Below are 11283 nucleotides of genomic sequence, written 5' to 3'. Positions count from 1 at the left end.
TAGGCAACCATCCCCCTTTTTCTCAAATACACCAGAGAGAGTGGACCCCTGCAGCAAAGACCAAGCTGAGCTTAGGGTGACCCACGGCTGGCTACCTGCTTTGGGCTCTGGGGACGCGCAGAGGATTAGATAGACACAGATCGGGTTGGGCTCGAGATGCTCACGCCCAAGTTAATTCAGTCTTGAAAGTGCCTGGCTCGTGGCAGTGTGCGGTGAGTGCCTGTCGAGAGGGAAAGGGCTGCCGGAGGGCTTCGGAGCACACTTGCACCGGGCTTGAAGAAGCGCTGAGTGCAAGGGCCCACAAGGTGGGAAAGCCTGGGTATATTGGGGTGGGGGACGTTCCCACGCGGCTGACTGTATGTAGTGCGGAAGCAGGAGAGGGCGCCGCAGAGGAGGACCGATACACTGGCTCTGCTGGCTGGAAATGGTAGGTATCCTTGACCAAGGGCATCTGAGGGGCCATGCTGAGTAGCTTATTCGGTCCATAGTGTAAAAGATAGTGTCGTTGGCAGGGCTTTTTTGCAGTGGTTCTGAAAGCGTGAAGGGGCAGCAGCGTCACCTGGGAATGTGTTAGAAATGCACATTATGGGGCCCCATCTCAGACCCACTGATTTCAGAAATTCCGGGGTCGGGGCCTGCAATCTGCGGTTTGATAAACACTCCAGGTGAGTCTGGTACAGGCCAAAGTTTGAGAACCACTGGTGTAGTGGGAAGAGTACCAGACTTTGGAAGGGAGGTGGGTGGAGGGCTGGGAAGGGAGGTGTGAGGGGAAAAAGTTACACTGGGCCAAGTCCCGTTGTTCAGAGAGCAGCATGCGACATTATACGCCTACTCCTTTAAGGTGATCTGAGCAGTAACCAGGAGGGTATGGTATGTGCCATCATACCCTCGTTATAGATAGAAGATTGAGGCTTAGAATTTAAATTACTCGTCTAAGATCACACAGTTAAGTGCTAGAGCCAAGTTTTGCACCCAATTTGGCATGACTCCAAAAATGTTTTTTTTTTTCTACCACTGCAGGTGCCTCCGTCCCTGGCACCACAAAAGTATGACAGCTTGGGTAGCAGTGCCTGGACAGCCCATAGCTGCCCGGGTGGAAGGAAGAGAGCCGAAGCTTGAAGCTCCTTCCCGCAGGGCCTGGTGATGGGCCAGACCTGAGGCTAATGGGAAGCAATGAACCTTCTGTTCTCACTCCTGTCCTCAATTATTTGAATTTTCATAAGGTTTGCCGATCACACTAGGGAGGTGGGCTTTAGCAAATGTACTTTCCTAAGTGACCAGCTGTCATCCCTGGCTTCTAGACATGAGGTTAAATGTGAGATTATGTGAGAAAAGCAGGGTGAAAAAAATTACCTGTATGCTGTGACTACCTCAGATTTTTTTTCAATTACCTTAGATTAAGAACACACAGAGCAAAAAACAAAAACAAAAAAACCCAAAACAATGCTAAAGGAATTTTCTTCCTTTTTTTCCAAGTTGTATTATGTGGTTATAATAATTTGTATGATGAATATTCATTTATTTTTGAAAGTGCAACCAGTGACACCCCGTGTGGAACGCAGTGACGTGTGACATAGTGGACAATTCTGTGCCCAGTGGCAGAGCACAGGCTCCTTCCTTAGGGCAGTGTCGAGCTGTCCCGCCCCTTGGAGTCTGTCCCTGAGGCCAGTAAGGACAGCAGCTGCAACATGGCCCGGGGGAGCAGTGGGGCATAGCTGATGTCAGAGGTGCTTTGACATTCGTGAGGTTAAGCCCCAGGGTCTTTGTGTGCTCTGGAAATGCCTCTCCATGACAGCTGTCACCTGGAGGGCTTAAGAGGGACTTTGGGGCCAAGCACCAGAGCTTTGGAGGTCCTCCGGAGAACAGGAGCTTCTAGTAGTGCAAACTCAGAGGACTGGCTCAAGCAATCACTACTCCAAACAAAGGCCACCAGACAGCTTTAAACACAAAATATTCTTTTATTTGTCAACGAAGGCTACACGGGATCACTTCTAGTTTTGTTTTTATGCCTTTTTTTTTCTTTTCTAGAAGGTATCTACATCTGCATTTATTTACAGCCTTGTTGGTATTTACACAGTCAAGAATACAGTGTTAGAAACACAAAAGTGTTGAGAAAAAAACTTCTCAAAATTAGTTCCAGACTTCAGGAAAACTATTTCCACATGGTAAGGCCAGAGTCTCCAGTGTTGGTCGTCCAGAGGCAGCTTGGGAGAGTCCTTTTGCTGAAGCTGTGCGTTCAGAAGTCTTCAAGAACAAAAGGCAGGTGTAGAAAAGTGGGATTCTGGTGTTGGGTGAATCTAGGGCTGCCAGGCACCAGCAAACATCCGTGACTCAGCTTCTGCCAGGATAGCTGAGCCTGCCCGAAAGTTGGTTCTCCATTGGCAGTTTGCCCTCAGAATCAAACACATTTTCTTCGGGACCAAGAGGTCGCCCAGTATCATGCCTTTGGCATTCCAGAGGGGGTAAGAAACCCAACATCGGCCTGCTGTCTGGGGCGGTCACGTACACAAGGCTGGTTTCTGAGAATGGAAAGGTTGGAGAGGATAGAGTTTCTATCACCTGAGCAATGAGTCTTTAAAATGAGTTTGCTGTTTTTTGAAGGTAAAATGAAAGGGCCTTGAACTACAGAGTTCTTTCTTTAATCCCCTCCTGTCCAGTAAAATACAGACAAGTGTATAAACTACCTGGGAATTTTGAACCTTAAATAGAGGGCTTTTAATCCTAATGAGGATCCCCAGGGAAAAAAGAGACTGGGTGCTTTCCAAGACCCCTCAGGAGGCAGGTCCCAGCTCAGGACCAGAAGCCACGGCCGGGGCTTAGCGGCTGCTGTGAGGAGTGGAGGATAGATTCGACTTTAAGCACCAGGGGAACAAACCCCAAAACCCGAGACCCCGCTGAGGCCCGGCAGACTCCTTCCTCCTGGGCACCAAGCTCAGCCTCATGGTCCTCACCTCGTGGCAACTGCAAATACCAGGCTGCAGATGTGAAACTATTCTAAGATTTCACATGGAAATCTCATCTTTGCATATTGGAAACCCCTGCCACCTATAAGGTGGTACTTAAAAGTCACAGCTAAAAAGGTCCTTTATTATTATTTTTTGTTTGTTTTTAAACAAATCTGATTCCTTGTTACGTGCCTATAAAAACACTGCCGAGTTTTATTCCCCTTCCTTGCCTATATCACCTTCTGCTCCCAGCCCCACCTCATCCCGATTCTTTAAAATCACGCCCTCTGGCCATTTTCAACCTCTGGTCAGTTTCTTAGCAATTGTTTCAAATGCTCCATCCCTAGGTAGAAATCGGCACTAGTCTGTTCCTTGGGTTAATTCTCAGTGGACAGTTCTGAGAGACAAGCATCAGGGGTAATTGACCGTGGAGTTCCTTTCCCTTCTTCCCATTGTCATAGCTCTGCCCTCCAGTGATGTCTGCCTGGAGGGTGGATAAAAAGGAAATCTCATCCTATAAAAAACAAAGTTGGGGAATCACTGAAGTCCTATTTCAGGTGATGACAGAGGGGCGGAGGATGAGGAGCTGATAGCAGCTGTGGAGGATACGGGAGAAGGCAGGAGCTCTTCCAAAATAACCCTTTTTCTAGGGTCAGAAGCTGACATCCTGCAGGATAATGAACCTGAGCCAGTGAGGGAGGGCTGGTAATTCTAAGGAACGCACACGTTTTGGTTGGTTAATGCCAAAAGGGCAGGTGCCGTCAAAGATGGGATTTGATGCCTGGAGGCCGCTGAGCAGGCACAGGGAACTCTGGCTTATGCCTTCAGACCCACTCTCGTGGTGCGATTGGCACTGCTGGTCTCAGCAGGACAGACTGAGGGTGGAGGCAGTGAGTCACCTGCCAGCCCAAATGGAAACCAACTCAGAAGGGCCGAGGCCAGAAGCACCACCTCCAACAGCAACAGCAGCAGTGTGAAACTGAGGTGCATGATGCTGCCTGCCCCACACCTGAGGTCCTCTCTAAAGGCTGGGGATGCTTCCTCTTCTCCCCATACAGAAGCTATGCCTCCTTGGTGGTATGTGGCCCAGAAAAAATGTAACGTCATTCGTTTAAAGGAAAGGAATGCTCAATTATTCTCTGTGATCTTGATCTTTAAGAGTCCACACTGTTACTTCGGTGGGGGTGAGGGGTGGAGAGTCAGAGGGTTGGGGAGGTGTGGGGAGATGGTTCATTCGGCCCTCGTGCTGTCTCTGACCTCCAAGTAGACGTCCCCAGCAGGTCTTGACTGATGTCAGGAAGCCAGGATGGAACTGATCATCTAGGTCAATGGGCAGGGTCGCATTGTTCAAGGGCTCCTTGTATCAAGAGTACATTTGAGAGGCATAAGTCTATTTTGGATTAAAAACAACAACAACTTGTGTTCTTCAGGCCAAACTATTTTCCATCCCATCCAAGAACGATCCTGCCGGATGGGACCCGCCGCCAGCTCCCGCCTTGCACAGTGGGCCCGGGAGCACTGCATCTGACTCAGCGGAGCTCTGGGAGCAGTGGACAAATAGTCCAAGACACTGTAGCAGCAGTGTCACTTTTTTTGGAAACAGGAAGAGCACTTAGCGAAACACATCCTCTCATCCCAGTGGGATGACGTAAGGCAAAACCTCCTCTCCCGAGAAGCTCTGGGTGCCTCCCTCTGCCAGGCAGACCCCGGCCTCCGTGCTGCTCCAATTCTCATGCAGTAAGAGACCTTTTCGGTTTCATTAACTCATGGAATATTCTGAAGACTCTGTGAGTAAGGCTATAAAGGTGCCATGAGCTTGTCAGTCCAACAAGGTTTCCACGGGAAGGAGCTCAGACTCAAAATTCATTTTCCACACTCAATGTAAAATGTAACCCATAAAAGTCCCATTTTCTAAGAAGCCCAGCTTAAAAGGAAGCATTTGGCTTCCCCTCCTGGTCTCCCAGAGCCTCCTGTGAGAGGTAATGACAGTGGTAATTAGGCAGATAAAACAGGAGAAAGGAGCTCCTAGCTCCCCCCTACTCTCAATGCTTCCCCCGGCCCATTGGCTGATGCCTCTCCCTAGGCATGCCCTCCAGGTGTGGGGTGTACTCGCTCCTGAAAGGACTTAAACTTCTGCCCAATGACCACAGGCGTGGGTCTTCACAGGGACAAATGTAGCCCGGCCTCCTGGATCCACGGGCACCAGCCTCAGGAACCGCCCCCAATCCTGGTGGGGTAGCTTGATGCTGCCTGGCCACACCAAATTATCTCTTTCCTCCTTTCTCCTTAATCTTGCTTTAAAACCCCAGTTGGGCTCCTCTAGAGGGGAAGCTGTTTTAGAAGAACTTCACAGAAGGAATTTCCTGAAAGCCTATCCAGCTGCATCCCAGCTCTGCAATTAGCTCAATACATGAGAGGCAGAGGAGCCTTCAGGAGCTCGTTAGAAGGATGCTTGACTCATGCTTTCCTCTGTCTGGCTGACTTCTTCTTAAGCCTCTTTCCACAATCAAAGGCCACCAAGCACCTCTCTCCACACTCCTATTTCTCAGTGGTGGCAGCTGAGCAGTGGAGGGAAGATACCCAAAGTCATGGGGAGAGGGCTTCACCTAGGAAGGCAGGCTGGTACCCTTGCCACCACTGCCATTCTTTTGCCGTGGGTGACCTTCCCTTCTGGACGTGGTGCCCACACTGAGGGCTTGCTGTGCAGTGCTGGTTCTCACATCTGACTTTGGGAGAGAGAGATGAATAAGGAACATCATGGGAGGACCAACCAACCACAGATGTCCTGGATGCCTCTGCCTCTTGGGGAGGCTTGGGCTCTAAGCCCCAGGATGCTGTCACCAGACTGGGGAAAGGACCTGGGAGACACTTTCTCCATCCCAGCATGGAGGTGGCACTGACAACTACACAAGATTTGCAAAAGGGGTTGGGGGTTTCATTTCGCATCAAAATATAAAGCTTGGACAGGAGTTTGGGGCAGCTTGAAAAAGGTGCCGTGAGATCATGAAATTCCCCAGAGAAGATGGAACCATCCATGGTCCTCTGGAGGCATGGAACACAGTGAGTAAAAAAGCCACCACTTGTCTGCGGGAGCTTAGCCAAAGATCCTCAGGTCCTGCAGACCCTCCTTCCAGGCCCACTCGGAAATTTGCTACCGGCCCATTACTCTCCGCACCCTTCCCTCCTGCCCGACCCCCATGGAAGAGAAAGTTGCACATGGGACAAGTTAGCACAGACACTTGTGTCTCACATCACACTGGGTACCTGGGGACAGACAAGGACGCACCCCAGGAGATGCATCTCAGTGAGGAGAAGTGTACCCCAAACAACAAGGAAAACTCCTCAAGGAAAAGGGAACAAAAGACAAAGTTTTCATTGTGATCACACTACGGAAAAAAAATACCTTCTGTTCTTTGCAAAAAATGTGTGAAGGCCAAATTTGTGTTTTTCTTTTCTTAAAAAAAAAAGGATGTTGCATGAATTACAATGCAACCCAGTATCTTTTTTGTTTGTTTGCTTTCTGCACTTGTTAAAAAAAGGATTCTTTTTTTTTTTTAAGTACAACACAGTCAGGTATGCGGCCACAAAAGAGTAGCTGTCTTTGGCAAGAAGTCCCGGCCACGGTCCTCTCTGTCACCTTCGGCCCATCTCACTCTGTCTCATGAAGTGGATGTTGCTGGCGCTGTCTGACAGTTCCGGGTACTGCTCGACCGAGATCACGAAGAAGCCGTCGTAGCCTTGAACCCGCCCCGTGCTCAGCGCCTGCTGCTTCTCGCCCTCTGTCCAGGCCCGCAGGCCTTCCTCCCCTTCCCGAAGTCGCTGCTGCTCGCGGGCCCAGGCCTGGCGCACGGCTCTCTGCCGGGCCAGCTCCAGCACCCGTGCCTTCTCCTCGTCTGGTGTTGTCCCATAGCGGGTGTTCAAGCACAGTGCCCCGTACTGGAGCTGGATGTCTGTGTAGCGTCTAGTCCTGCCACTGAGCACCGTGTTGATCTGGGACACAGTGACGTTGACCCCGTTCTCCAGGGTTCGCCGCCCCCCGCTGAGGCCCAGGATGGCCAGGTCGCCTTCCGAAGGTCCTGGTTTCACGAAGTAGTGGGTGTCCACCCCGTCAATGGTGAAATGCATGTTCTCTAGGTAGTGGGCGTTGTTCAAGATGGCAGCAACCCTCCGCCCGTCCTCGTTGGCCACACTGATGATGTCTGTGGTCACTCGGCCATCCTTCAAGGCGAACTTGACCCCTTTGCCAAAGACTGAGCCACTGGATGCAAACTTCTTTGTCTCTGGGGCCTGCTGGCAGCTGGTGATTGTGGAGCCGTAGAGCTGATCAAAACGTTCCAGGGTGACGAAGGCCTTGAGCTGCTTCTGCACTTCACACTGTACCCCGAGAATAGACTGATGGTGGGGGGGGAGAGAGAGAGAGTGAAATAAATGGGGAAAAACTTCCAACGGCCTGGAGAATCAGCTTACATGACTAAAAGTCAAACCTATTCAAATGTATTAACCTGCAGCATCTAGCTCTACTGCTGACCACTAGGACACCCAGCCCTCCTTCATCCATCTATTCACCCTTCCTTCCATTCAGAAGCTGTTCAGGGAGCATCTACTCTGTGCCCAGTCCCTTTCTCAGCACAGGAGATACAACAATGAATCAGACATCATCCCTGCCCTTGAAGAACTCCTCGTTTAGTGGGGAAAGACAGATGTGGCAACAAATAACTACAATCAAATGTGATGAGTGGTGGTCTAAGAGATGCAATAGTAACAGCTATAGCCAACATGTCGTGGTCTTTGAGCTGAATAATTCACAGTCATTATCTCGTTGGATCTTCACAATAACTTTATACAGTAGGGACTGTTATTGTTCTGGTTTTACACCTAAGGAAACTAAGGCTCAAAGAGGTTGTAACTGGCCCACAGTCATACGACTAGTCAGTATTCAAGCCAACATTCGAACCCTGGTCTGTCTGATCCTAGAGGCTCAGTTCAAGGGCTGCTGGAGTCGGGAGGAGCAATCACGGCTCAGGATGTCTCAGCCTGGAGGCGGAGGAGCAAGGTGAAGGAGATGGGGTTCAAGGACAGGCTCACGCTTGAGTTGGGACTTGGAGGATGAGGGGATGGTGTTAGATGCAGGAATGGCGAGGAATGCACTCTTGACAAGAAGGCTTAGTAGGATGAAAAGCAGTGATTTACATAAACCCTCTTAGCCTGCTGTATTGCTCTCTGCCATGTTTAGAAATGATTTTCAAGGAGGGCCTCTGTCCCCACAGTGCTTCCTAAGGGCTCCCCAAGTGCCCCCGCTCTTGGCTGCTTTGGGGGACAGGTTGGAAGCCACGTTCAGGCAGGCCCCAGGGCCTTATCAGCAACTTAGAGAAATGGCTTTAGAAAAAGGCCCATCGGTTTCTCACTGAAATTAAGTCCTCTTTATAATTAATAGAACCCTGTCTGTGAACAATTATTTCCTAGAGTTTCACGGAAGCTGGAGTGCTCAACAACACAGATCTCCAATGCTTGCCAAGGGCAGAAATCAATAATTCATTGACAGGCGAGGTTGGCAAACGGGCTGTCAGAGACTGTGGCTCTGGGAGGGGGTGGAGAAGGGAGCCTGGAGGTGGGGGTGCAGCTGAGTGGCTGGAAGCAGCCCTGGGAAAACAGTCAGTGCTGTTGGCAGCTGGGCAGTACCTGGAGGGATGGATGGCGGGGATTGGAGAGGGGCAGGGGGTGGGGCTAGGACCGCAGAGAGAGGATGGGCTTTGTGACCAGACAGACTTGGGTTCTCATCGCCTTTCCAGCTCACCTTGGACAAGTTTCTCTCAACTCTGGTCTTATCTGTAAAATGGGGAAAAAGACTGAACTCACAGGGTTGTTTACTTCTTTCAACCATCTGTTCATTCAACAAAAGTTTTCCATGCACCTACTATGTGCGAGGTGGTATGCTGGGTACCAGATAAGACCCAGTTCTTGCCCTCTTGGGGCTTAGGGTCTAGTGGCGATATAGGAAAGAAAACAGGAATGAAAATATAGTGTTGTGAGCGCTTAGCACGAGGAAGCTATAGGTGCCACCGGAGCACAGAGGTGCAGAATCACATTCTGCAGAGGTCAGGGGAAGGAAACAGCTAGGCTGAGGCCTAATGGAATCCGACTGGAGTAAGAGATACGGACGTGTAAGTTTCCCATCGCCAGCAGTATGCCATCTGGCAGCCCTGATTTCCTCCTCAGTCTCTTGTCCCCCTGGTCAGGTATCCCCTGGAAGGCCTGGTCTCTGCCTGATTCTTTCCTGCATTCACTGGGCTCCTGGGGCATGGGGCCTGGAAGAGCCGGCTCCTAGCACAGATCTTATGAAAGAGGGGGGCAGTGGGAAGAAATGAGCAAATGGATGCCTGAAGTGAGGGGGTGGAATGAAACTGTTTTTAAGGATCTTTATAGCCATAAAATTCTATGAGTCTTTGAAATTGGGTCATAAATGGAAGACAGGGGAAAGTAACATTCTTTTGAGCACCTACAGACAGATCTGGGTTTGAATCCTGCTCTACTTCATCCTTGCTGTGTGGCATTCGAAAGCCTCAGGCATGAAATCTGTAAAATGGGAACAACAATACCAAGGGATATTTTTGTGTTAATTTATGTAGAATAGGCCAGGTGCACTGAGGTGCTCAGAAAATGTCACATTTGTATTTCGAATACACCTTCCCTCTTTGTACTTTTGTTCTGGGTTGGGACAAAGGCTCATTTTTGTGTGTGGAACTCCAAACTCAGTGTAACATACAAAACTCCTTAATTTGGTTTGTGAGGGCCTACGTGCTGTTACAGCTGGGTCCACAGTGACTTGCCAGTGGCAGGGTTACTAAGTATTTGCTGAACTGTTTCTGGCAGGCACAGTGAACGTACCACATTGGTTTCTATCATTGGCCTAGGCTTTCCTGAAAAGCGGGTGGGACCCATTCCTGTAATGTCTGGATGGCTTGAGGGGTGGTCAGCCGTGTGTGTGAATTACCTTGCTGTTGTCCCACTCCTGAGTTTTCATGTGTGTGTGGATGAGCTCGTAGGATGGTTCCATGGCATCCATGTCTGGCTTGGGATAGCCGGGAATCACATTGTGAAGCTGGAATCCGAAGGTGAGGAGCCAGCTGTTGACATCTGGGTGGGAGAGAAGCAGAAACATCCCCATGGAGTCACTGGACCTCAGAGTGACACATCCCAAGAAAGCAGCCTAGAGTTAGGCTGCAGGGGGGGCGGGGTGAGGACATGGAGAGCTGCTGGGGGGAGAGCCAACAAGCATGCTGCAAACTGCTTCACGGTGTGAAAGCTGAATATGCTCCTGGGACCCAGTGTCCCCTCCTAGGGATGTATCTGAGAGAGATGTCACCTACGTAGAACCTAGGTTTCCGGACTCCTCTTACTACTGTCACTCTACCCCGAGGACCTTCAGCTTCACAGCCAGGGACAGCTGTTGATGGGTGAAGACTCCTCCACATCCACCCCCAACGTCAACAGGAGACACAGAGGACAACCAAACCCCAAAGGAAAGATTCTAATGAATGACTTCCAAGGAGAAAATTCACTGAAGAAGCAAACTCTCCCTCCTTTCTCCTTTTTGAAGAGATTAGAGCCTCAGGGCCAAAGTGCATTGGGCGTGGAGGTGGCCTGACCAAAGATCGAAGAGTTTTTTCCCCCTTGATCCTGCCTTTATTTACTCTGAGAGCCTAAGGAAGTCAGTTAACCTCCCTGCGCCTTCATTTTCCAGTCTTTGTATTGGGCTTGAGGATCTAGCCCCATAGGCACTGGATTTACTGGTTTTTATAATATTCCTGGGGGGGTTACTAATTATAAAATACTAGGTATAGGGAAAGGTGGGATATTGTCATGAGCATCTGGCTCGCTGAAGAGTGGAATCAGGAAGCCAAGACTTCAGGAAGAGAAAGAGGGTGGAAAGTGTGTCCTCAGTTACTTGGCCCTCTGTTGCTGAGTGTCTTTTATGTGCCCAGTGCTGGTGTCACAGAGCCTCAGCTTGCACACGCAGGACCCTGAAGGGGAGATGAGACATGGGCACGGATAACCTTGACACAGGACAAACGCCTAGAGGAGGGCAGAAGTCTTTCAGTTGCACAGGCTGACAAGTCTTCATGAAGAAGGTTGCCTTTAAGCCAGACAGTGAAAGCTGTGTAAATTTTGTCAGGCTTCGATGGAGATGAAGGCAAAGGCCATTGCATAAGGCAAGGCCTGGAGAGGGGAGGTGAGTATTGGGAGCGTTCGGGTAACCAGACAGCAGTTCAGCAAGGCAGAGAGAGAACCAGAAAGGAAAATGGTGGCTGGAGCAGGAAGAGCCTGGGACGGCAGGTGG

At 50.1% G+C, this 11283-nt stretch overlaps 1 protein-coding gene across 1 annotated transcript in view; it reads right to left on the bottom strand.

Moving 5' to 3' along the window:
* Window positions 1-1976: 1976 nt before the first annotated feature.
* TENM4 (teneurin transmembrane protein 4) overlaps window positions 1977-11283 on the bottom strand; it is a 396776-nt gene continuing 387469 nt past the window's right edge. The window contains exons 27-28 of the mRNA XM_068554555.1: window positions 9937-10079; window positions 1977-7337 (exon numbers count right to left, since the gene is read on the bottom strand). Coding sequence (XP_068410656.1) covers window positions 6579-7337; window positions 9937-10079 — 902 coding nt within the window. The 3' untranslated portion in view covers window positions 1977-6578. The remainder of the gene's footprint in view (window positions 7338-9936; window positions 10080-11283) is intronic.

The sequence above is a fragment of the Eschrichtius robustus genome, chromosome 11 (assembly GCF_028021215.1).
Source record: "Eschrichtius robustus isolate mEscRob2 chromosome 11, mEscRob2.pri, whole genome shotgun sequence".
NCBI classification, from domain to species: domain Eukaryota; kingdom Metazoa; phylum Chordata; class Mammalia; order Artiodactyla; family Eschrichtiidae; genus Eschrichtius; species Eschrichtius robustus.
This window is presented reverse-complemented; position numbering and strand designations above follow the sequence as displayed.